At 39.3% G+C, this 26,915-nt stretch overlaps 1 protein-coding gene across 7 annotated transcripts in view; it reads left to right on the forward strand.

Annotated features, from left to right (window-relative positions):
* The window catches only part of PHF8 (PHD finger protein 8), a 106,805-nt gene that overhangs the window by 37,900 nt on the left and 41,990 nt on the right, over positions 1-26,915 (forward strand). For 4 of the 7 annotated variants that reach the window (XM_070291614.1, XM_070291616.1, XM_070291615.1 and 1 more), the window contains exons 3-13: positions 2,260-2,345; positions 2,729-2,837; positions 5,190-5,350; positions 6,720-6,861; positions 7,588-7,774; positions 10,243-10,405; positions 18,222-18,309; positions 18,671-18,777; positions 20,300-20,391; positions 22,736-22,825; positions 25,748-25,851. In XM_070291614.1, coding sequence (XP_070147715.1) covers positions 2,260-2,345; positions 2,729-2,837; positions 5,190-5,350; positions 6,720-6,861; positions 7,588-7,774; positions 10,243-10,405; positions 18,222-18,309; positions 18,671-18,777; positions 20,300-20,391; positions 22,736-22,825; positions 25,748-25,851 — 1,329 coding nt within the window. Of the gene's footprint in view, positions 1-2,259; positions 2,346-2,728; positions 2,838-5,189; positions 5,351-6,719; positions 6,862-7,587; positions 7,775-10,242; positions 10,406-18,221; positions 18,310-18,670; positions 18,778-20,299; positions 20,392-22,735; positions 22,826-24,681; positions 24,985-25,747; positions 25,852-26,915 lie in introns of all 7 variants that reach the window. The other 3 variants (XM_070291612.1, XM_070291611.1, XM_070291613.1) reach the window with 1 other exon arrangement.

Here is a 26,915-nt window from a genome sequence, read left to right on the forward strand (position 1 = left end):
ATGTGGGATCTCAGTTCCCTGATCAAGAATTGAACCTGCTACCCCTGCATTGGAAGCACAGAGTCTTTACTGCTGGATCGCCAGGGAAGTCCTGATTACTGTAGCTTTACAATAAGTGTTTGAGTCAGGTATTCCAACATCAGTCTTCCAACATTGTTCTTCTCCTTCAGTGTTGTGTTGATTATTCTATGGCTTAGATATTTTGGACACTCAGTTTATTGTGGCACCAATTCATTGAATGATTTTTTTTCTTCTAGCCATGTCCAGTTGTTCAGTGGATTGAGCCAGGGCTTGGATTTGCACATGGGAGTGATGTAAAGGCAGTGGGGCAAGTGAGTTGAGGGTATCTGTAAGAGAATGGTTGAAGTGAGGAATGATGGAATCTATAAACTAGATAGGGAAGAAGGGTGAAGGCAATAGTAGTTGAACAGGTGAAAAATAGAATCAACAGATTTTGAGGGCAAAGAACAGGTGTAAAGAATGAGAGCTGGATGGATGACCTTGTGGTCAGAGAGTGATGTGTGCATTTTGTATTCCAGAGGTGGAGCAGTTGCAAGTATTGATAGGGTTTTGGGGGATGGCCATGAGAACTGGCAGCTGAAATTGGAGTGGAATCTCTGAAGATGAGAAGGTCAATGTGCTAAGAGGCTGAGATGTTAGGCTTCTATATCCTTGATTATATCATGTGAGAGGTTGGCAGGACTTGAGATGGAGAGGAATCTGTGAGCAGGTTCTTCAATGAATGAAAAAGGTATGTTTGGGAGATAAGTAGCTGACAGTGAAGAAGAGTGGGAAGAGGTATGGATGAATGATATGAAACTCAGAAGAGTAGGAGATCTTATACAAGGATAGAGAAGAGATGATTTCAGAATCTCACTGGAAAGTGAGGGGGATGTCCACCCCCAGCCCAGCCCTGAGTTGTAAGGGTCTGGGAGAATGTGCAGCTTCTACCTGACCAAGTTCTAACACAGTGCTTCTGAGACTTTCTGAGGTGAAGGACCAGGGTATTTTTTTAATTTCCAATCTGTAATGGACTAATGCTTTTATGAAATAAAATGTCCCCAATTTATTGATCTGCAACAGATTTACAAGGTTAGCCATGGGGAAGGTGGTGGCGTCCTGATCCCAGGAAGTCAGTTCATGAGCATGGTCTTGAACCAAAATGGTTGGAGCTGTGCCTTATTTTTATGTACCCTGTTCTGTGTGGCTGACCAAAGATTTTTAAGAGTTAGATCTTAGCCAGAAGATTTTTAGAGGGCTGCTGATGACTTCTTTGGTGAGGAAGGGTTTACATTTTGTGAGATTACTAGCTCACATACATGTAAACTCAGATTTTCAAAATTATGTCTTTCTCAGATATTATAATATGAAATTAATAATGTGTGCTCATTGTAGAAAATTAGGAAAAACAGATAAGGAAGAAAAAATGGTTACCATAATCCTTCACTGAGAGGGAACCACTGTTTTCATTCCTCTTCATTTAATAAATTGCTCAATAAAGTTAAGAAGAAGGCAATGGCAGCACACTCCAGTACTCTTGCCTGGGAAATCCCATGGACAGAGGAGCCTGGTATGCTGCAGTCCATGGGTCGCGAAGAGTCAGACATGACTGAGCGACTTCACTTTCACTTTCCACTTTCATGCACTGGAGAAGGAAATGGCAAACCACTCCAGAATTCTTGCCTGGAGAATCCCAGGGACAGTGGAGCCTGGTGGGCTGACGTCTATGGTGTCACACAGAGTTGGACACAACTGACGCAACTTAGCAGCAGCAGCAATAAAGTTTAAATGTTTGATTTTATATAGGCATAATATTTTAGATATAGTGGTTAAATAAAATATTATTAAATTATTAATAAAATTAATTTCACTTGTTTCTTTTTACCTTTTAATGGGGCTATTAGAACATTTAAAATTATGTATTTGACTCACATTATATTTCTGTCATACAGCACTGCTCTAGAGTCTCTTCCAGCTTTGACCATTCTGAGTCTTAATGAAGCTTTATTGTCTACATTTTTAGGTCTGTCATAATTATTTTAGACCATTGTGGTGCAATAGAACTTTTTGCATTGACAAAACAGTTTGATAATCTGCCCAATATGGTAACCACATGTAGCTATTGAGCACTTGAAATGTTCCTAGAGTGATGGAGGAACTGCATTTAAAATTTTACTTAATTATGTATTGAACAACACAGTTCTAGACCTTATGAAAAATAACATTTCCACAAACATTGGCTGATTTTCTCTTTTCTAGTTGTGTTGGTGTTGAAGAGGAGAAGGCTGCTGACATTGACCTCTACCACTGCCCCAATTGTGAGGTCTTACATGGGCCCTCCATTAGTAAGTAGATCTTGGGATTTTAAAGAGAAGGCAATCCAAAGAGACAAAGCAAAGGAAGCTTGGAAGGGAAATTGCCTTCGCCTGAGTTCTTCAGATTTGTCTCCCTTGAGAAATAGGAGAAGCTTATGTAGGTCCTGCAGGCCAGCAGCTGCTCCACTGAGAGGGCAGAAATGTAGTTTCACCTCCCTCCCTTATTTAGGGATTCCCCAAAGGAAGCACCTATCCTCTCCAAGTGCTTTTCTGAGTCCATGAGGGCTTCCTTGACTCCAGATGCTCCAATAGATTGTTAGATTGGAAGAGAAGCAGGATCTGCTGAGGCTTTTACTTTTAGAACCATAGCCTGTAGCCATTTTGACTCAGTCTCTTGTCTTTTTCTGGCTTAGTGAAAAAACGCCGTGTATCTTCAAAAGGCCATGATACACACAAGGGGAAGCCAGTGAAGACGGGAAGCCCTACATTCATTCGAGAGCTCCGGAGTAGGACCTTTGACAGGTGAGGACCCCCTACTCCACGGGCCAGTGAACACTACTGCTCTGGGAAGCTGGGACCCATCTCTTCTCAGCTTTTCCACTGGCTGTCCCACTAGGTACCTCCATCATTTGGTGATGTCTGCAGGGCTCTGAGTTCCCTTTGTGGGGAGATCTTCTGTTTTAGTCAGTTTCTGAGAAACATTGTTAGAGTTTCATTTGATGTACAGAGTACATTAAGGTCTACTTGTAGAAACTATGAGTAGATAGAGAGGCAGTTTTTGCCTCAGTCAGGAGAGGATATTTACATGTACCTAGGGAATGCTATAACTAGAAAGAGTCTTAAAAACTAGAAAGTTTAATTCTTGCATTGTAGAGAAGTGGAAACTCTCTGGAAAAATTTTTTTTGAGTAGTCATGTATTTCTTTTACAATCAAGAAAATATTTATTTCCTTAAAAAATTAAGATTGGCTTATTGAAATAAACTACTTGAACAAAAATAATGAGTTAGAAAAATTAACGAAGAAAGCACTGTCTTTTGCTTAGTTTTTAATTCATTTGACCATTTTCATCTCTCCTGTAAATGAAGTGTTATTTAGGATTATAAGTGTTTCTTCAATTTAATATTTGTTTTATTTAAAGGCAATGAGTTTCGTTTTTACTCTACCCCCTCAGGTCCCGTCTCCAAAGTCAACCAATTTCTTGTGCATTCTTTCAGAAATAGTTTTTGTTTATACAAACATATATGAATGTGTGTTTCCCCTTTTTTAAAATTAAAAAACACAAATAGAAATACTTACTGTTCTATATCTTGCTTTTTAAAAAATATAAATTCTATATCTTAGAGATCAATCCATAACAGCATATACCAATGTTCCTCATTCCTTTTCATGGATATTTAGTACTCCATTGTATGAATGTATAGTTTATTTAAGCAGTCCTCTTGATAAACATTTAAATTGATTCTAGTATTTTGCTATTAGGAAAAGAATGCTGCAATTAATGTCTTTGTACTTAAGTGTTTGCATATGTGAGTGAGTGTATGTGTAGATTTACTACCTAAAAGTAAAACTGCTAGGTTAAAGGGTATGTGCTTTAAACATGTTTATAGATATTGCTAGGTTGTTTCTGATGTGACCACATCATTTCATACTCCCACTAAACAATGTGTGAGGGTGCCTATTTCCCTATTATCCTGGCTAACACTATTTATTATCAAACTATTTTGCCTTTCTGATAAGATAAAAAATGAGATTTCACTGTTTCCATGTGGATTTCTTTAGTGATTAAGGAAGCATGTATATTATGATGCATTTATAAGTCATCTTTATTTTTCTTCTCTGTTAACTATCTGCTTACATTGTTTGACAGTTTTTCTGTTGGGTTACTGCCTATTTCTTGTTGATTTGTAGTAGCTTTCCATGCAGAAAATTTTAAATTTTAGGTAGTTTAATTTACTTATTACTATTTTTAATGGCTACTGGGCCTTGTCTTTTCCATAATTTTTTCTACCCTGTGGCTTTATTTTTTTCTAATTTAATCTTTGTTCCATCTAGAATTATGTAAATAATGAGCCAGACATTGATCTTAATATTTTTCCAGATGTTTATCCCAACACAATTTGTCAAATAGCCCAGCTTTTTCTCCAACATGATTTTAAGAAAACCAGAAACCCCTGTTTTCTAGTTAACTATGTATGTCAAGAGAGTAGTTATAAAAATTGTTTTTGTTTTCTAAATCAGTCTTTTCTCTATTTTCCAGTATTTTTAAATTTGGTAGTACTTCTCTGAAAGTGAAAGTCACTCAGTCATGTCTGACTCTTTGTGACCCCATGGACTGTACAGTCCATGGAATTCTCCAGGCCAGAATATTGGAGGGAGTAGCTGTTCCCTTCTCCAGGAGATCTTCCTAACTTAGGGATCAAACCCAGGTCTCCCACAATGTAGGTGGATTCCTTATTAGCTGAGCCACCAGGGAAGCCAAAGAATACTGGAGTGGGTAGCCTATCCCTTCTCCAGCTGAACTACCGGGGAAGCCCAAGGTGCTGCTCTGGGTTAGTGTAAATCAGCTAAACTTGTCTGATACATCTTTTCTTCTGGGGCAGGTGGTTGACTGATTTGTTCCTTTGTCATCTAGAGAAGAGCATCATATTGACAGGATATCCTGGATTTAACTTCCCACCTCTGCCAGTGGCCTGGCTTCTTGCCTTCGATAGGTCATTTCTTAGCTGGGATGTGAAGTTTATGCCACTCATTAGTTGCCAGCCCACACTAGGTCCCCTCAGGAAGACCCCACACCTTTGGTGAGTGAAAGCATCCAGTGAGACCTTCAGTAGCAGAGCTTGTAGGGTTCATGCTTTCTCTTGTGTGGCCCACAGTTCAGATGAAGTGATTCTGAAGCCCACTGGAAGTCAGCTGACTGTGGAATTCCTGGAAGAGAATAGCTTCAGTGTGCCCATCCTGGTCTTGAAGAAAGATGGATTGGGGATGACGTTGCCCTCACCATCATTCACTGTGAGGGATGTGGAACACTATGTTGGTAAGCACCACAGACCCTCTTAACTGTGACATTGTTCAGTCCCATCAAAACATATGACCCTTCCCTTCCAGTTTTCATTTCTTCTCTAGCCATCTTGGAAATCTAAGGTAATGTACCTTGCCCAGAGTCATTCTTAGGCAAAGCTAGAACCAAAATCCTGGTCTTTTTTCCTTTTTCTCCTGCTGCTGCTGCTGCTGCTAAGTCGTTTCAGTCGTGTCTGACTCTATGTGACCCCATAGATGGCAGCCCACCAGGCTCCACCATCCCTGGGATTCTCCAGGCAAGAACACTGGAGTGGGTTGCCATTTCCTTCTCCAATGCATGAGAGTGAAAAGTGAAAGTGAAGTTGCTCAGTTGTGTCCGACTCTTAGCGACCCCTGGACTGTAGCCTACCAGGCTCCTCCATCCATGGAATTTTCCAGGCAAGAGTACTGGAGTGGGGTGCCATTGCCTTCTCTGCCTCTTCCTCCCACTGCTGCTAAGTCACTTCAGTCATGTACAACTCTGTGTGACCCCATAGACGTCAGCCCACCAGGCTCCCCCATCCCTGGGATTCTCCAGGCAAGAACACTGGAGTGGGTTGCCATTTCCTTCTCCAATGCATGAAAGTGAAAAGTCAAAGTCAAGTCGCTCAGTCGTGTCTGACTCTTAGCGACCCCATGGACTGCAGCCTACCAGGCTCCTCCATCCATGGGATTTTCCAGGCAAGAGTACTGGAGTGGGGTGCCATTGCCTTCTCTGCCTTTTCCTCCTAATAGACCACAAACTCCAGGCTGAGCCCCATCTTTTACCTGGGGAATTCCAAAGATTGTTTTGACCTCTCTGTACTCTGTTGAAATGAGAAAGCCTTTGACTTTTGCCCTCATATGCTAGTTGTATTCTGGACATGAGTTTTAGGGGAGAGGAAGAGAAGTGAGGAAGCAGGACCCAGGCAGATGGATTGTACTGTGAGACCGTGTGTCAAGCATTTCTGTTGCCCTAGCATGTCTGGACCTGGCACATAGGTCTAAGGAGAGTGTGAGAAATACCTACCCCCACTTCCTATATGTGTCCGACTCTTTGCGACCCCATGGACTGTAGCCTGCCAGGCTCTTCCATCCATGGGAGTTTCCAGGCAAGAATACTAGAGTATGTTGCCATTTCCTTCTCCAGGGGATCTTTCTGACCCAGGGATTGAACCCGGATCTTCTGCATTGCAGGCAGACTCTCTGCCATCTGAGCCACCAGGGAATCCCCCACTTCCCATATATGTGTAGATAAATACATTGAGAGAAGTTTTCAGTGTAAGGTCACTCTAGGAACTGATTAGGGGATGAGTGTTCCCTGGTCCCTGAGGCCACTTGGTACAGAGCCTGTCTCTTTATTCCAGGTTCTGACAAAGAAATTGATGTGATTGATGTGGCCCGCCAGGCCGACTGCAAGATGAAGCTTGGTGATTTTGTGAAATATTATTATAGCGGGAAGAGGGAGAAAGTCCTCAATGTTATTAGTTTGGAATTCTCTGATACCAGGTAAGAGGGGCAGGGGTAAGTAAAAAGCATCACAGAGTACCTAGGACTTGTATATACTGAGTATGTATTAGTGTTCCTCTCCCTTCCTTCGGGTGGTTTCTTCCTTTGGCATGGGGAGCTGGTTTATACTTTCTAGGGTAGTTGCTCACATTATAACAACCAAATCATGTTTCTCCTTTACAGTTTCTAGCATTGGATAGATTATTCAGTGGCTGTTTTAATTAATTTTTGTCTCTTTTAAGATCCAGGACAGCTTCCTTAGACCTTTTTTTTCTGGTATGTAGATTGTGGCATGGTCACTGTTTAACTCCCAGGATAGCTCCACTGTCCCAGGTAAACACTTCTTTACCTGGAACTGAGCTCTGATAGGTTTCTCTACTTGATCTTCATAAAGAAGAAACTGTGAGATAGGGACAGTACAATACTGTTAAACACCACATGCCAAGTGAGTGGGCCTGGGTGTGGAGATTCTGAGCATTCAGTGGAGGAAATGATCACCTTTGACTGGAGATGGCTGTGGAGCTGGGACTTGGAACTTCCATAGCTGAGTGGAAAGAGAATGCTGACTTGTCTTATAAAAATAAGTGTACTATGTGCTCTTGGGGATTCTGTGGAGAGAACTTCTTTGTCTTCCCTGATTCTCACTAGGATGGGGGACATTTTATACTGGCTTCAACCTTCAGTTCCCAATCAGCTGACATCTGCTCTCCACCCCTTCCTTGATAGGCTTTCTAACCTTGTGGAGACACCCAAGATTGTTCGGAAGCTCTCATGGGTGGAGAACTTGTGGCCAGAGGAGTGTATCTTTGAGAGGCCCAATGTGCAGAAGTACTGCCTCATGAGCGTGCGGGATAGCTATACAGACTTTCACATTGACTTTGGTGGCACCTCGGTCTGGTACCATGTGCTCAAGGTAAGAATGGGTATGGTTTCTGAAGACAGCCAGGCCTTGGGCCTCCCTGTTTGTTTCAAGTGGTAGCATAAAACAGGCTGCTAAGGCCTTACCTGCATCCCAGATTCTATTTGGGTAACATTTACACTTAACTGCTCTTATCAAGGTTGGGTATTGAGTGGATATGCAGTATAAGTTGTCTCTGCTTCATAGTTTTGATGATTAACTTTTTAAAAAATAACAGATGTGTAAGATTTTCTCTGTTAATTGAACCAATCTGTACTCCTACCTCTAGGTATGGAAATGTCCATATTTATTGCAGAAATTTCTGGTAACATGAGATACTCCACCTCCTCCCAAGTTTATTGAATTATAATTTTTGTACTATGACATTCATCGATTTTAAGTTTATAGTTTGATGAGTTTTGACAATTGTATAAATAGTTGCATGACTGCCATCACTGAAGATAGAGCATGTATGAGCTGTTTGGTTTTTTAAAAAAGTTTTTATTTATTTCTTTTTGGTTGCACTGGGTCTTCATTGTTGCACATAGGCTTTCTCTAGTTGCAGCAAGTGGGGGCTACTCTCTAGTTGTGGTGCATGGGCTTCTCATTGCACTGGCTTCTCTTGTTGCAGAACATGGGCTGTAGGGCACATGGGCTTCAGTAGCTGTGTCATACAGGCTCAGTAGTTGTGGCTCGCAGTCTCTAGAATGCAGTTCTGTAGTTGTGGCACATAGGCTTAGCTGCCCCAAGACATATGGAATCCTCCCGCATCAGGGATCAAACCTGTGTCCCCTGCATTGGTAGACAGATTCTTAACCACTGGACCATCAGGGAAGTCTGAGATGTTTTTTTTTAATGTCAGCCTTCCTATAGCTTCCCTTTTCATGGTTGTTACGGTTTTGTAATTAGCATATTGATTGTCAGTATGTGCATCTGAGTGAACTCCGGGAGTTGGTGATGGACAGGGGGGCCTGGCGTGCTGCGATTCATGGGGTCGCAAAGAGTCGGACACGACTGAGCAACTGAACTGAACTGAAACAAATTTCTTAAATAACTTGTTTTCTACCACTGTTCATGCTATTTAGTTTTCTTATCAGAAATGCCAAGAAAAGAGCAGAAATTTGGATATAGCTCTTGTCCAAATGATCACAAATCCTGAACTAGTTGTTTATCATGAAGAAATTGGAGTGTGTAAATGAAAGTGCTGTTATACAAATGTTATATTTAACTGTTTATTTTATTTTTTGACTTTTTATTTTGGAGTATAGCCCATTAACAATGTTGTGATAGTTTCAGGTGGACAGCAAATGGACTCAGCTATACATATACATGTATCCATTCTCCCCCAAACTCCCCTCCGATTGAGGCTGCCATATAACATTGAGAATTCCCTGTGCTATACACTAGGACCTTGTTGGTTATCCATTTTAAATATAGCAGGAGATCCCAAACTCCCTATCTCTTCCCCCATTAACATTTTAATTTTTAAATAGTTTCATTTTTACAGAAAAATTGCTAATAGGAAGATTTCCTGTGTGCCCTTCACTCAAATTCCTATGTTACTATTTTATTATATTCTCTTTCTCTAAAGCAAACATAATAAAATAATCTTATATATATATTTTTTCTGAAATACTCGAAAGTATTTTCAGACATGATATCCATTTATCTTGTAATAATTCAGTGTGTATTTCTTAAAAACAAAGGTATTCTCTTATATCATCATAATATAGTTATCGGAATCAAAATTAATATTGATACAGTACTATTATCTAATCTGATCTGATTCAAATTTCTCCAGTTGTACAGTAGATATTTGCTAGTGTTGCTTTTCTACACTGAAATGTATTGTCATGAAATATTGATTAAACTAATCAAGCTATGGGTTGGGGAGACTTTTGTGCTAGTGGGTTTTTCTTTCTTTTCTGCTAAATTACCTATGTGGTGATTATCCAGACAAAGCATAATTAAGAAATAAAATGTTCTTCCAACAGATAATCACGCAACATATAATCTTCCAGAAGTCCTTGGGCGATTACTGAACTTTTAAACTTTTATTAGCTGTGATTACAGGTGTGAGAAGAAACAGTCTCTGCAAATGGCATTTAAAGGCAAATTCAATTTTCTTCTCATTAGTAATGTGGCCTTAAATTCTCCTGGGGCTGGCAGTATTGATCTGCTCATCTGTAGAGGACATTTTTCATTTGGTATTGCAAGAGCCTTTGGTGTACATTTGACTTAAGTTGACAATTTTGTTTGAAATGCCCTTTCCAGATTGTTTTTGTTAGTCTTATAGAAACTTAAAAGTACAAAGTGAAAAGGAACTTTTGAAGTTTTCCATATTTGTATATAAATGATCCTTGGACAGAAAGAATTCTAGCATACTACATGGTCCTGGAACATGAGAGAATATTCTTTTGGAGAATCCTGGAAGTCTTTTCTGGAAACCCTTGATGTCTTTGGCCCTTCCATCTTTGTTTCAGGGTGAGAAGATCTTCTACCTGATCCGTCCAACAAATGCCAACCTGACTCTCTTTGAGTGCTGGAGCAGCTCCTCTAACCAGAATGAGATGTTCTTTGGGGACCAGGTGGACAAGTGCTACAAGTGTTCTGTGAAGCAAGGACAGACACTTTTCATTCCTACAGGTCTTCCCTGGGCCCATCTGGGAGGGTTTGAGGAAGGTGGGAAGACGAAGGGAACTTGTGGCACCAGAACCAACCCCTTCCCCTAATGTTTTGACCTGAATGTGAGATACCCCTCTCATATCAGTTAAAGACTCAGAATTGCACATCAGGAAAAATCAAATGGTAACCAAAGTGGTGACCAGTATGGTTGTTTGGGGAAGTCCAGAAGGAAGTTGATAGGCTTCTTTTGCACTGAACTGATGTCAACTTGGTGGACAGTTAGAAAACAGGACTCTCAGCCCCATGACTCTAGAGATAGTGACTGGAGAGACTGGCATTGTAAGCTATAAGTCAGAATGACCTGGGTAGGGATAGGTTTTTTTTTTTTTCTTCCCTAAAACAATAAATGCCTAGGCTTTACCCCTAGAATTATGAATTCATAGATCTGAAGTGAGGTCTGAGTATGGCTATTTTGGGGGAAAAAACCTAGTTGTCTCAACTTGGGGAAAGTTGACATCTTTAGTATGTTGCATCTTCCATGAACACAGCGTGTCTCTCCATTTATTTAGATTTTTCTTGACTATCTAATTTCTTAATTCCTTGATTTCAGAATTAGTGTTAAATTTTCTCAAAATGTTCAGTATCATTCTCTATTGCAGCCTCACGGACCTAGAGCTTTCCTTTTGGGAGAGATTTTAATTAACATTCAATTTCCTTAAACTTTATTAGGCTATTCAAGTTATTTTTTGCTGGGTGAGTTGTAATAGTTTGTGCTTTCGGAGCAATTGGCCCATCTTATCTAAGTTGTCAAATTTATATGTGAAGAGTTGTTCATAGTATTTCTTATTATTCTTTTGATATCTTCTAAGTCTCTAGTGTACCCTCTTTTCATTCTTGATGTTAGTAATCTGTGAATTTCAATTTTGTTGAACGTTTAAAAGAATCATCTGTTGTTTCATTGTGATTTTCAATGTAGTCTTTGTTTTCAATTTCATTGATTTCTGCTTTTATCTTTTTTCCTTCTTTCTGCTTACTTTGGGTTTATTTTGCTCTCCTTTTTTTCAGTCTCGAGACAATAGCTTAGATTATTGACTTAAGATTTTTCTTCACTTTTAATGTATTTAGTGCAATAAATTTCCCCCTCAGAACTGATTTAGCTATGTCACATATTTTGATATGTTGTAGTTTTCATTTTGTTAGATGTGCTTTTTTAAAAGAAATTTATTTATTTATTTGGCTGTGCTGGGTCTTAGTTGTGGCATGTGGGGATGTAGTTTCCTGACTGGGGATCAGCCCAGGCCCCCAGCAGTGGGAGCAAAGAGTCTTAGCCACTGGACCACCAGGAAAGTCCCCTAAATGTGCTTTCTAAAAAGTTGAGATATAATGCACATACCATTAAAATTACCATATTGTTAAAGGGTACAATTCAGGTTTTCATCAAGTTGTACAAGCATCAGCACTAATACCAGAAAGTTTTCATCACTTAAAAAAAAAAGAAACCTTGTACCTATTAGCAGTCACTCCCCATTCCTTCTCCTCGCCAGCCCCTATCAGCTACTTTTGTACTTTTCTTTGTATATGAATTTTCCTTTTCTGAATAGTTCATGTAAATGGAATCATGCAGTGTGTGGTCTTTTATGTCTGGATTCTGTCATCCAGCATATCAAGGTTCATCCATGTTATAGCATTTATCAATACTTCATTCTTTAAATGGCTGAAAAGTACTCCATTTGTAAGGATACACCACATTTTGTTTATCCATTCATCATTTTATAGACATCTGGGTTTTTTTTGCCTTTTGCCTATTATGAATAGTGCTGGTATGAACATTCATGTACAAGTTATTGTGTTAACAGATATTATATTTTCAGTTATCTTGGGTATATCTACTTAGGAAAGGGATTGCTGAGTCATATGGTAACTCTGTGTTTAACTTCTTAAGGAATTGCCAAACTATTTTTTAAAGCAGCTGCATTTTACATTTCCACCAGTGATTTATGAGGATCTCAGTTTTTTCACATCCTTCCCAACACTTGTTTTTGCTTATCTTTATGATTATAACCATTCTGGTGGTGTGAAGTAGTAGCTCACTGAGATTTTTATTTTGTGTTTCTTTAATGGCTATTGATTTTAAACATTTTTCCATGTGCTTATTGGATGTTTATATATTTTTTTAAAGAAATATCTATTCAAAACTTTTGCCCATTCTTTAATTAGGTAATTTATCTTTCTATTGTTGAATTGTAAGAATTCTTTATGTATTTTGGATTAGACTTTTATCAGATGTATGATTTGCAAATACTTTCACTTATTCTCGGGATTATCTTTTCACTTTCTTGCTATTGGTCTGTGAAGCACAAAAATCCAGTTTATCTATTTTTTTCTTTGCTTGTACTTGGTATTATATCTAAGATACCGTTGCCTAATTCAGAGTTATGAAGAGTAACACCTGTGTTTTCTTCTTAGTTCTTACATTTATGCCTTTCATCCATTTCAATTTAATTTTTGTGTATGGTGTGAGATATGGGTCCAATTTCATTCCTTTGCGTGTGGATATCCATATGTCCTGGAACAATTTGAAAAGACCATTCTTTCCCCATTGAATTGTCTTGACACTTTTGTCAAAATTCAGTTGACTATACAAAACACTCCCCCATCAGTATTTATATTGATTGCTCAGACCTAATTTAAAAAGTCCATGACCCTTATTTGTACACTGTTAATCAAGTCGTTAATGTAGTATAAGTTATCTGTGAAATGAGTCTTTGATCTTTCATAGAGAGAATTCTTTTTGCATTTAAAACAAATTCACATTTTTTGTAAAAGTCACTGTTTTGAGCACATTTCTTTGAAAAATGTTGATGGTTTTGTAATTATTTATTTTCTTAGATTTCTTTCGCACTACAGTGTTTAGGATCCTTTTGAAATAGTGTGACTACTACCTTTTGCAGCCTGAATGGTAGTAAATGGTCTTAAGTTCTTAACAACAAATAGATTTCTCTAAAGAGACCAAAATGGTGACTAATCAGTTTTTCTTATGCTCCCTAAAAAGTGGCTCTGCTTCAGCAGATACTTGCCAGTTTTTAATTTATCCATGACTTCTCACCCTACCCCACTCCCATATACCTCCTAACATCAGCTGTCTTGTTTCATCACTTCTCTGGGGTTCAGTGTGCAGTGAGCAATTTTTGTGTCAGAAATCCCTTGTCATAACAAATAGATTTAACAAACTCAACTTATGTAAAGCTACCTGTGTTCTCTTCATATATCTGTAAAAAGATATCCCTAATTGATTATGTGTAGTATAAGAATAGTTGAAGATAGACCAGAAAGACTATCTGTGAATTAATTATCCTGCCTATGTAGAAGAACAGTGATCACTGAAGAAAACTAATTAGTTGTTACTAGCCAGTTTAACTTATTCAAAGCCTCTGTTATTTTATTGCATACTAAACTTGTGAATTAGTTGGAGAAGGCAATGGCACCCCACTCCAGTACTCTTGCCTGGAAAATCCCATGGATGGAGGAGCCTGGTAGGCTGCAGTCCGTGGGGTCGTGAAGAGTCGGACACAACTGAGTGACTTCACTTTGACTTTTCACTTTCATGCATTGGAGAAGGAAATGGCAACCCACTCCAGTATTCTTGCCTAGAGACTCCCAGGGATGGGGGAGCCTGGTGGGCTGCAATCTATGGGATCGCACAGTCAGACATGACTGAAGCGACTTAGCAGCAGCAGCATAGACCATATGTTGGTTTATTTCTGAACTTTGAATTCTATTCCATTGATCTATATGTCTGTCTTTATGACAGTATCACACTGTCTGTTACTGTACATTTGTAGTAAGTTTGAAATTGGAAAGTATCAGCCTTCCAACTTTGTATTTCACCTTTAATTTCCATATAAATTTTTTAGCTTCAGATTTTGTATAGTTTTTTTTAGTGTTGGCTCTAGTTTTATATGTGTGAATATATATGTGTATACATGTATACACATATGTATATGTACACGTATAAATATGTACATGTGTTTACATGTGTAAATATGTCCATATCTATATATGTATATACTTACATACATATATGAATCTTACCACAGTAAGATGTCTACTGGTATTGACATTTTAATTGACATTTTACCAGTTTGAGGAAAGGGTTCAAACCTTACCTCTTTTCACATCTCTTTACCTTTTATAATGTATTTGCCTTAAATATTTCCTCTGCATACATTAGATCCACATCACATCATGTTTTAATTTTTGTTTCAACTGTCAAACATAATTTCAATACCCATATAGCAAGAAAGTCTGTTGTTTTTACCTGTATTTTTACTCTTCCATTGTTCTTCCTTCTTGGTGTTCCAGGATTCCTTCTCTTATTTCCCCTCTGTTTAGAGTTTCAGGGTAGGTCTGCTGCCAATAGATTATCTTAGTTTTCCTTCATCTGTAAATGTCTTGATTTCCCTTTCACTCCTGAAAGATATTTTTGCTGGATATAGAATTTAGGGTTGATAGTTATTTTCTTTTAGTACTTTAATGTTGTGCTGCTTCCTTCTAGCTTCTATATGAAAAGATTTTGACTATCCTTCAAATTATTTTTTCTCCTATATGTGTTATTTCTTGCTACTTTCAATATTTTTTCTTTTTTATTTAGTTTCTCAGCAATTTGACAATAATATGTGGATTTCTTTGGGTTTATACTATTATGTGTTCACTGAGCTTCTTGAATGTGTAGGTTTATGTCTTTTGTCATATTAGCAAAGTTTTTAGATATTATTTCTTCAGATACTTTTTCAGCCCCACACTCTAACTTTTCTTCTGGGTCTTTGATGATACGAATATAACACATTTTGCTGTAGTCTCACAGGTTCCTGAGACTTTTTTTTCTGTCCCATTGCATGGTTCTTTGTTTTTTGGTCTTTTAAAAAATTTTTACTGACATATAGTTGATTTACAGTGTTTCAGGTATACAGCAAAATGATTCAATTTTACATATATATATCTTTTTTAGATTATTTTCCTTTATAGTTTATTATAAGATATTAATATAGTTCCCTGTGCTATACATATACAGTAGGTTCCTTGTTGGGTTCCTGAGTTTATTTTTCACTCAGTCTGTTTCCTTTCTCTTGTTCATGTTGGGTGCTTTCTGTTGCCCTGTTTTAAAATTCTCTGATTCTTTTCTTTATTGTCTTCATTCTTCTGTTGAATCCATTGTTTCATTATATATTTCAGATGAAGTATTTTTTTAGTTCTATAATTTCCATTTGCTTATTTGTGGATTCTCTCTCTACTTCTTTTGCTTGTTTCCAGCATGTTTGTAATTGTTTATTGAAGCATTTTTATGATGATTCCTTTAAAATTCATGTCATATAATTCTAACATCTTTGTCTAACATTATATTGTATAATTCTGGACTTTTCTGTTCCTCAGATCTATTTGTTTATTCTTATATTGATTTGATTACATTGGTTTTATAGAATGTTTAAGGCAAGCCACACACACCCACCCCCATACCCATCTGCTTTCCTCTTTTATAGTTTTCTATTCCCAGGCATTTATTTACCCATCTTTAAATTCTTTGCTGAGTTTTAACATGGTTTTTTTTTTTTTACACTGGACACTTGGTAACTGGTAAATTGAACTTGTCTACCAGAGATTTGAGTTGAATTCATTTGTTTCTTGGTAGATACTCCCACAACTGGGGGAATCTGCTTAGTTCTAGAAGCATTTCATGTTTACTGTCTGCCCCAACATTGTGCTAGGTGCTAGAGATTAAAGATGTATAGGCCATTTCAGTATAATGTTCTAATAGACACAATAGAGGTATTCACCAGAAGTTTGGGGAGCACAGAGAAGAACACTTAGTCTGGCCAGAAGTTTGTGACAATCTTCTCAGAAGAGTGACACCTGAAGGGTAAGTGGCTACTGATAAAGGAAATAAAGGTATAAAAGACCTCTCAGATTAGGGAAAGACATAAGCAAAGCAAAGATGTGTGAAGCAGTTTATGAATACTAGAGCCTAAAGACCAAAGGCTGGGAGCAGATGAAGTTGAAAAGATTGGCAGGCTGAACTTACTTCAGAGGCAACTGGGGACTATTAAAGATTTATTTGTTTAATTTCTCATGAAATATTTTAGATGAAGCAAAAGATATAAAGAATAATATAGTGAACATTTATGTGTTTATAACTTAACTAAAAATATAATATGTTACAAACATATTTGAAGCCTTCTATATATCTCCCCTCAATTTCCCATTCTGCCCTCTCAGAGCTAGCCATTGTCCTAAAGTTGATGATATTATTCTCCTGCATTTTTATCCCTTTATTACATAGGTAATGCCTTACTAAGCAACTAAGCAGTGTATAGTATTGTTTTACATGTTTTTTGGTGGGGGGAGGGGGTGTGGTCTTAACCTGCAGTTACTAGAGAAGTCTCTGTTTTACATATTTTTGTTATATAAATAGAATCATATTACATATATTTTTCTCTGAACATTATAATTGTGAGATCCTGTTGATAGGTGTGGCTATTGCTCATTCATTTTACTTGCTTTCTATTATTCCACTCTACAGCAATTTACCTATTCTCCTGTGGATGTACATTTCATTTAAGAGTTTCAAGCAAGAGATGATATGGGCAGATTTGTATTTTGGATATATCACTTAGGATTGGGATTTGGAAGATAGACTTCAGAGATCAAGATTGTTGTGGAGCAGTAGTTTACAAACACTTGGGACTCTAGCTCTCTTTATACCCTTAAGTATTATTGAGGATCCCAAAGAACTTTTATTTATGTGGTTTATATGTATTAATATTTACCAAATTATAAATTAAAACTGATTATTTAAAAATATTTATTAGTTCATTGAGAAAACAAGAATAAACCCATTATATGTTAGCATAAGTAACCATTTTTATGAAAAATAACTATTTTCAAACTAAAAATTTAGTTAAAAGGTTGACCTTCACATTTCTTCAAATCTTTTTAATGTTTGGGTTAATAGAAAACTTAAGGCCCTCAAATCTGCCTCTGCGTGTTATGATATCATGTCCTATACCCTTTGAAAAACTCTACTGTATTCCTATGAGAGAATGAGAATTAAAAAGACAAATAGCATCCTAGTATTATTATGAACATAGTTTTGACCTTGCATATGCTCTGAAAGAGGCTCTAGGAGCCCCAGGATTCCCTGTATCACCTCTTAAAGAACCATTGGTGTTAGAGGAGACAGTTTGGAGGCTGTTATAAGCAGCATAAGTAAGAAATAATGAGGGCTCTGAACCAAACCATTAGTAGGTTGGATGGATGAACAGTAGAAGAGGAGATGAATATGAGATTTAAGAAGGAAAATCAGGAGGTCCTAGAAAGCAGTATAGGGTCAAGGGCAAGGAAAATAATTTAGTTTCAGCTAGGTATATTCTTCACAATCAACCTGTTAAGTGGATATTTAGCTAGAAAATGGCAGGATTTGAACCCATGTCTAACACAAAAGCTCTTTGTTTTACTTAGGACAGAGTTCGAAGAGGTAGTCATAGCAAGGAGATGATGCCTTTCTTAGTGATAAGAGAGAAGATAGGTGAGGCACCAAAGAGATTTTGAAGTACAGAGAGGGGGATGTAGAAGGAGTTTATTAACCCCATAAGTTGGTCCAGGGTTATAATGATGGCAGACTTGGCGTGGATGGGTGTTGGGAATGTGGAGGAACCTAGAATATTCTGAGTTACTTCCAGACTGGATTCTCCAAGGTATTGTGTTTGAGCTGAGTGGGCAGTGGAGATGTCCAAAGGAAGAAAGGCCCTCTGCCAGCTATGATTTTTGCCTTGTTACACTGCAGGATGGATTCATGCTGTGCTGACCCCCGTGGACTGCCTTGCCTTTGGAGGGAATTTCTTACACAGCCTTAATATTGAAATGCAACTCAAGTGAGTCCTGAAGCTCTGGTGATCCCAAGCTGGCCATTTCCATCTGCTGGAGTCCTTGAGTTCTCCCCTTATAGGGAGAGAACAGCATAGAAGGAGGCGAGATGATCATAAAGGAATGGATATTGGTTCCTAATGATGTTCAGTGGAAGATGAATACCTCTTCCTCACTTAGCAGTTATGTGACTATCAAGTCACATAATCTTTGAGCTCAAATTTCCTAACCCATAAAATAAAGTCTTAAAGGATAGTTGTGAGGATTAGAGATAATGGATACAAAGCATCCAGAACAATACCTGATACATAGTAGGTGCCCAGTAAACAGTATCCTCATCATTGTTATTGTTGTAACTACTTCCTCCAGAGCCTATGAAATCGAGAAGCGGTTGAGCACAGCAGACCTCTTCAAGTTCCCCAACTTTGAGACCATCTGTTGGTATGTGGGAAAGCACATCCTGGACATTTTTCGAGGTATGGAGCCCTTTGCCAACTGTCCTTTTTGCCCTGTTCTCATAACCAACACCTCAATCAAGATACAGTACTATTCTATCACCACAAAAATCTCTGTAGTGCTACCCCTTTATAATCTCACCCACTCTCTCCTGTTGAACTATCCATAACTTTAGGAAACCACTGATCTGTTTTTCTTCTCTCTAATTTTGTCATTTCAAGAATGTTATAAAAATGGAACCAAATGTTGTGATCTTTTGAAATTGGCTTTTTACTAAGTATAACGTAGGGTAAGGGATGGATTTTAAATATCTTATTTAATAAAAGGAGCTGAGAAAATTGGATCACAGTAAAAGTATTCCTATTCTTAAAATAAGAAACTCAATCTGAATAGTGTCAGAGTTCTCTGGATATCCCTCCCTTGGGGACAAGGCCCAGTCCTATGCTGACCTCATTGGTTTGGTCTTGGATATCAGCCCAAGTAGAAGCCAACCTCCTGGGTTTCTTCTTTCCTGGTTTGCTCTGAAATAGAGTGGCTCCCTTACTCAGACCTGAGATTTCCCAAATGACTTGGCCAGGAAGAGTTACAAAAAAACCTCAGAGGCCAGTGAGTATAGTCTCTTATGCAATACCTCAAGCCCTTATTCTGCCACCTAGATAGACTGTCATGTAAGTGTTCATTCAGGGGCTAGATGACTAACTGCTTATTATCTGTTCTGAACAGCTTCAGTTCAGTTCAGTCGCTCAGTCGTGTCCGACTCTTTGCCACCCCATGAATCGCAGCACGCCAGGCCTCCCTGTCCATCACCAATTCCCGAAGTTCACTCAGACTCACATCCATCGAGTCAGTGATGCCATCCAGCCATCTCATCCTCTGTCGTCCCCTTTTCTTCCTGCCCCCAATCCCTCCCAGCATCAGAGTCTTTTCCAACGAGTCAACTCTTTGCATGAGGTGGCCAAAGTACCGGAGTTTCAGCTTCAGCATCATTCTTTCCAAAGAAATCCCAGGGCTGATCTCCTTCAGAATGGACTGGTTGGATCTCCTTGCAACTTAGTTCTGTAGAAAATTCTTTATTGAGCCTAAATTTGGATGTTTGTTATAATCTCCTCCTGGAGTAACTCAGAACAAGGCATTAATGGCTCTTCAGATCTGTGTAGGTGGCAATTGTGGTCCTCTTGAGTGTTTTGAAACCCAAGAGGCAAAGTAGTGTAGAAGGAAGACTGGTGTCAGATTCTGACAGACGTGGTTTCAGTCTTGGCTTTGTCACTTACCAGGTGTGGCCTTTGTATTCTTTGCCTCTCTGGGCCTTATCTTCTGAACTATAAAATGAAGATGATTATCTGGCTTACAGGGTTGGGTATAGGGTTCAATGAGATAGTAGATGTCAAGGTATTCATAAAATGAACGCCATTATAAGAACTGAGATCTAGAGTTAAGCTCAGAACCTTGAACATTTTCTCTGGTTGCCTGAAAAAAAGTAAAAAGTCCTTCACTTCCCTGCATGGTTTCTTTGACACTCTACCTTCCTCTTTCCCCCTGTAGGTTTGCGAGAAAACAGGAGACACCCTGCCTCCTACCTGGTCCATGGTGGTAAAGCCCTGAACTTGGCCTTTAGAGCCTGGACAAAGAAAGAAGTAAATATACTTATTTCTCTATCCACTTTAGAGGTCTACTGTCAGTAGGGACTGGCTTTGGAAAGATCTTCTGGGGAGGTAGAAAATACCAGGGAGTTTTGTGGGCTCCTGGCATTAGAGTGAAGGACAGAAGAGTATTAAGAAAGAAAAACTTCACCTGTAATTTTAACACTCACAGAGGGTATTAACATGTGGATATATTTTGTTCTGTTTTTTTGTAATATGTATTTTAAAAACATGATTGCTATCACCCTGTACATATAATTTTGTATCTGAATTGATTGGTTTATCTTAATTTTTCTGTGTCACCAAGTTCTCCAAAAACATTGATAGTTACATGATATTCTTTTGCCGGGATGTACCATCCTTACCTAACCACTTGTTTACTGTTGCTTCCTTTTTATTTATTTATTTGGGGAATAGCTCTAGAAAATCATGCAGTAAATACCTATTTGCATTAGTCTTTGTCCTTCATCTCTTGATTGTTTCTTCAGGATAGATTCCTCGAAGAGCAATTGCTAAATCAAAGTATATGAAAAATGTAAGACTCTTGATGCATGCTGCCAAAATGGCTTTTTAGGAATATACCAATATCCATCTATCCAACTGAATACTAAACAGCTATAAAAGAGATTAAGGAAGCTGTCTATATACTGATTTGGGAAGACTTCTAGAATTTATCATGTAAAGGTGTCTAACTGTATGTATAGTGTGCTGCCTTATGTGTAAAGCAGGAGAGGGGGTAAGAACTATATTTGTATGTGCTTGTATTTGCCTGAAGACGCAATCTGGAGGGATTCAGAAGAAAGTAATAAAAGTGGTTACCTGTTGGGGTGGGCTAGAGGGGCTGATGGCAAACAAAGTCTTTTCAATATATATCTTTTTATATTGTTTGATTTTTGAGCTATGTGAATGGATTACCTACTCAAAATATTGGATTTATTAAAAAAAACAATTTTAAGAAATGCAAAAAGGAAATACCAATATATTCTTTTATACTTCTGATATTCTTATAGATTCCTTCCCCTGCATACAGTAGCATGAGGAGACTCTTCAGCCACTGAAGGCTTAATTTGCTCAATTTCCCCTTTTCCTGTTGACAGCCTTCCCCTCAAATATTCTTGCACTTCATGTTTTGGGCCTTCTCTTGCTCTCTGGACTCACCTGCACCTGGGCTTTAGCCTTTGATTCTGTTTTGCCACATCCCTCAGGTGTGGCTGCCTTGGTTTTCATTTCTGACTGTGCATCCCACCAGACCCTTCTCTGAAGTGAACTTCGATTGACTCTGTCTCAGGAATACCTTTAAGGGAGGGAGGAGGGTTGGTCCTAAGCACTCGTGTCCTGGGCTAGGATGGCCTCAAGGACCAAAGAATGGCCCCAGACAGTGTGACCAGAGGGAGCTGGAAGAGAGGAGGACATAGAACTGAGGAGCCCGCATTCATGGAAGAAAACTTTTGTGAAGTGCAAATGACTTCCATGAGAAGCACTTGCTCCTTCACCTTTCTAGAGCCCCTGGGCAGGGAGGAGGGAGCTGTCAGGGTTATCCAGTTGGGTCACATGGGTTCTCAGCCCCCATTGCTGCCCAGCCACCAAAATAAATTCCAGATGATTAAAAGAGTTAAACCATGGGAAGCAAGGAAGAAATGCTGAGGAATTTTTATCAGTACTCTTTGGATACAGATTTCAAGTCAAAACTGGTGGAAGAAATCACAGAGGAAAAGCTTGAGAGGTCTGTCTGCATAAAGATGTAAATAAAATCATTAATGAATTTAAAAAGAGATAACCAACAGGTCCCTTCCTGGGTTGCTGTTGGGCTAGCTGTGGGCCTATAGCTGCTCAGCACTGAGTTCTGTGCTCACAAGTGAAGAGGCTGGGTTCTTCCTGAGGTTCTTGACTTTCTGAGGAGTATGGTTAAAGCCCACAACTAAGTTCCTCACACCTCTTGACACTGTCCTTTATGTTTTGCAAATATTTCCTCCCAGTCAGTGGTTTGCCTTAACAATGTTTTTTTAATAAGTCTGATTTATCAGTTTTTCTTTTATGATTCATACTTTTTATGTCCTAAGAAATCTTTGCCTAACCTAAGATCACAAAGATTTTCTCCTCTGTTTCCTTCTAAAAGGTTTATAGTTTTAGTTATGGCATTTAGTTCTATAATCCATATTGAGTCTATGTATATCTGATACAAAATATAGAATGAAGGTCTTTTCTTGCATGTGGATATCTGATCAGTCTAAGTACCATTTGTTAGACTACCCTTTCTCCATTGAATTGCCTTGGTAACTGTTGAAAATCAGTTGTTTCTTTACGTGTGGATCTATTTCTCATGCCTTTTGTTTGACAGGCTCTGCCAGACCACGAGGATGAAATCCCGGAGACAGTGCGGACTGTTCAGCTCATTAAAGATCTGGCTAGGGAGATCCGCCTGGTGGAAGTAAGAAGCATGGGAACAGGGGAGGCATTTGAAAAGGGCTTAAGACTCAAGTGGCAGGTCAGGCTTTTGCAACTGGCGTGGGAGCTCGGGAAGGATTGAGAAGACCCCACCAAGGACCCTATTCATTCATTCAAATAATTATTATGTGCCTCAAGTATGCTACATGTTGGGCTAGGTGCTTAGGACACATAAGTAATTACAGTGCCTGCCCACAAAGAACTCACAATCTAGCAGAGTACCCTGGGCAAAGTTAACCTGTCTGAGCCTCAGTTTCCTCATCTCTAAAGTGGCTATAGCTAATAACTACTGAGGGATTGTTAAGAGGATTGAATAAGGTAGTATAGATTGAGCACAAAGTATAAGACTGGGCAGATAGTGGGTGTTCAATAAATTCTAATGGTGGGTCATGTGATTGTGGGTGGTGGAGGTCATAGTAGTAGTTGTTGTTATTAATATTTTTACTCAGTCTCTGCATTCTACAAAATGGCAGTTCTCCCGGGTTGAAGATGATTACAAAGCCATGTTTCAACAGGTGGCATATACCACGAGGCAGTGAGGTGTAGTGGTAAGAGACTCAGAGAAACTTGGGTTCTGGTTTCTGCTCTGTCACTTGCTAGAAGTTCAGGGCCTCAGTATCCTTATCTGTACAGTGGGGACAATACCACCTTTTCAGAGTTTTGTTATGATTAAGAGCTAATGTATGTAGAGCCCCTTGCACAGTGCCTGGCAGAGTAAGTACTCAATAAATGTGAGCCATTGTTGTTACTAGACTTTGCAGTGAAGAGAGAACTCAGTGTGGGCTGGTGAAGTAGCAGAGGCACCAGAGGAGAACTGGACTTGAAGTTTCAACTTTCTTTTAGCTCAGAAGCTGTAAGGTTCCATTTAGCACCCAGAATATAGGCACGAAACATGCTAAAGGGTGGTCAGAGTGTACTACTGGGAAGTTGGACTTCTAGCCTCACCATCATGTTCCACTGCCTGCACCATTACACCATGGCTTACGTTGCCCACCTCCTACCTAATTTTCTTCCACTTCCATCTGTCAGAATCCATCAGGGTTTAGTTAAAATGCCTATCTTTTCTCTGGCTATGTAAGTTTTGTATACATGGAACTTTGGGCTGGTTGGAAGAGGACTTAGAGGTGGATGATATCTTTTTCACTGGCTTTCAAATGTTTTGAAGAAGTGAAATCCTTTTTTTCAAATGAAATCTTACATGGAAGCTCAATATACGCAACCAACTGAAGCATAGCTATTATGAATAAGTAGCAGTTATGAAGGTGGGAGGCTTAGAGCTCCACTTGCTTCCCTTATTTGCCTTCCACCTACCTCCAATCCCCAGGGAGGCTCTTCCCAAGAAGTTCAAAGAAGCCACAGAGCATCTTTGAAAACCTTATTTCCAGTCTGCTCTGTTAAATTTACAGCTGAGAAAACAGATCCCCAGAGTGATCAGAGCACTTACCCTTGGTCACAGAGCTAATGAGTAGCAGATTTAGAACTAGAAGCTCTCTTCTCTTAAATCCTGTAGTCCTTAGAGTTGGAACCACACATTTTAGTATTCAATTATTTTCTGTCTCATGTCAGCTGCTCTTGGAGTCTTTTCTCTCCAATTTTGATAGTAGTGCTGGGCTTTTTCTCTGCTCGTCTTCTTACTCGTCAATGGCTGGGTAAAGAAATGCCACCCGGTAAATTCTTGATGACTTATTGTGCAAAAACTAGGGTGTGCATAAGTGCCTATGTGGAGCATCTTAAGCCCCTTCATGGCAGTACCACCAGTGCCATGAACAGACCTCTGCTCTTAGTGTAGAGAGAACCCTTGAGTAAGCTCTAACCCCTCATGTCCTAACACTCTTGTAGGATATCTTCCAACAGAACGTTGGGAAGACGAGCAATATCTTTGGGCTGCAGAGGATCTTCCCAGCCGGCTCCATTCCCTTAACCAGGCCAGCCCATTCCACTTCAGTATCCATGTCCAGGCTGTCACTGCCCTCCAAAAGTGGTTCAAAGAAGAAAGGCCTGAAGCCCAAGGAATTCTTCAAGAAGGCAGAGCGAAAGGGCAAGGAGAGCTCAGCCTTGGGGCCTGCTGGCCAATTGAGCTATAATCTCATGGATACATACAGTCATCAGGCACTGAAGACAGGCTCTTCCCAGAAAGCAAAGGTGGGTGCTGGCCAATGGGTTCAGCCCAACCCTTTTGGGTCCCTTGGAAGAGCAGAGTATCAAAAGGAAAAGCTCTCCTGTCTTCCTACCTCCCTTAGGGCCCCTGGTGTTTGGCTACCAGTCCCACTCATTTAACAGGCATTTATTGAGACCTTGTCTATGCTGGGCACTGTGATAGCTGCTGCAGACAATAACCCTCAAGAGGCCAACAGGCTAGTGAGAAAGATAGGCATAAAAAGAAATGAGTGCAATGAGATGTGGATGCCACAATTAAGGGTGAGTGTGGGACCCTGAGACACAGGGGAGGGGATGATTGTATCTGGGTAGGGATGATGGTCAGGAGCTCTTCTCAGAAAACATGACACTTGAGCTGATCTTGAAATACTAGGATAAAAATGATATTTGAGTACATGGTATATGAGTGGCAGGTTGGAGTCTTGAACAGATTTTTTAGAAAAGTCCTCCTCCAGGGCCCCACCTTGCTTAAAGATTGTGGTACCCTCCATGGGCATGTGAAAATGCTCCACCCTCCTTTTAAGGAACATGTTTTGCAAGATTGATAGGTTTCCCCTGAGCCAGCCATACATTCTCAACCTTCTGCTCTTGTGATCATTTGGGTTGGGGATGGGGGGACAGCATAGTTGAAGACCTTGGTTCAGGTGGTTTTGATAGTGAACTCTACCAGTAAAACCAGAGGGAACTGGTTATTCTGATTCACATGGGAGTTCCAGACAGGTGACAACTGAGCCTCCTCCTCCTGCAGTTCAACATCACTGGCACCTGCTTGAATGACTCAGATGATGACTCACCAGACTTGGACCTCGATGGGAATGAGGGCCCGCTGGCCCTATTGATGTCTAATGGCAGGTGAGGTGGGAAGAAGAAGCAGAGATGCTGGGATTTTTGGTAGCAATATGCAAGGCATGGAATTGGGACCTGGGGCTGGGACATGGGTGAGGGAGGGACTGTACTTGGGGAAATACCCAGATATTATCAGAAAGCATTGCTTAGTACAGAGAACCACGGTAGTGCTGGGAGTGGGTAAGGGGAGAGGTCTGGAACTAATTGGCAATTCTGAGAAAAATTTTGTATAAGTTCTAGTAATTTCAGCAAGTCAGTGGATCAGAACTGTTGGCAAGAATAGGAAGTAGTATAGTATACTGGATAAGAGCATTAGTTTTTTATATACCTTTTGTGATTCAGTTTTTAGGAACTTATTTTGTAGAAATATTTGCCAGGTATGTAAAGAGAAATATTCAGTGTTCACTATATCATTGTAATAGTAAATAGTTGGAAGCGTTCATTAATAAGGGTTGGATAAATTATGGTACATCTATGGAATAGAATACTGTGTAACTTAAAAAGAATGAGTTTAGTAGCTATTGATGTGAAAAGATTTCCAAGATACATTTTAAGTGAAAAAATCAGGTTGCAAGATAATATATGGGAATAGTTCATTTTAATTTTTTAAAAAGGCATGTATGCATATGTGTGTATGTAAAAAAGTAATGTACAGTCTTTTATATTTATTTATTTGGCTGTATTGGATCTTAGTTGCAGCATGTGGGATCTCCGTTGCATCATGTAGCATCTTTGGTTGGGGAACAGCGACTCAGTAGTTATGATGTGCAGGCTCTGTGGTTGTGTCCTATGGGCTCCAGAGCATGCGGGTATCAGTAGTTGCAGCATGTATGCTGTCAAGTTGAGACACACAGGCTCCAGGGCACATGGGCTCAGTAGTTGTGGCATGTGGCATGTGGCTTTGTGGCATGTAGAATCTTAGTTCCTGACCAGGGATTGAATTCCCTACATTGCAAGGTGGATTCTTAACCACTGGGCAACCAGGGAAGTCCCTTGACTTTATTTTTAATTTAACTTGTTAAAAGAGGTTTAAAATGTATGCAGTTTAAAATTCAATAAGTGTGAAAGAA

The sequence above is a fragment of the Ovis canadensis genome, chromosome X (genome assembly GCF_042477335.2).
Source record: "Ovis canadensis isolate MfBH-ARS-UI-01 breed Bighorn chromosome X, ARS-UI_OviCan_v2, whole genome shotgun sequence".
In the NCBI taxonomy this organism is placed as follows: Eukaryota; Metazoa; Chordata; class Mammalia; order Artiodactyla; family Bovidae; genus Ovis; species Ovis canadensis.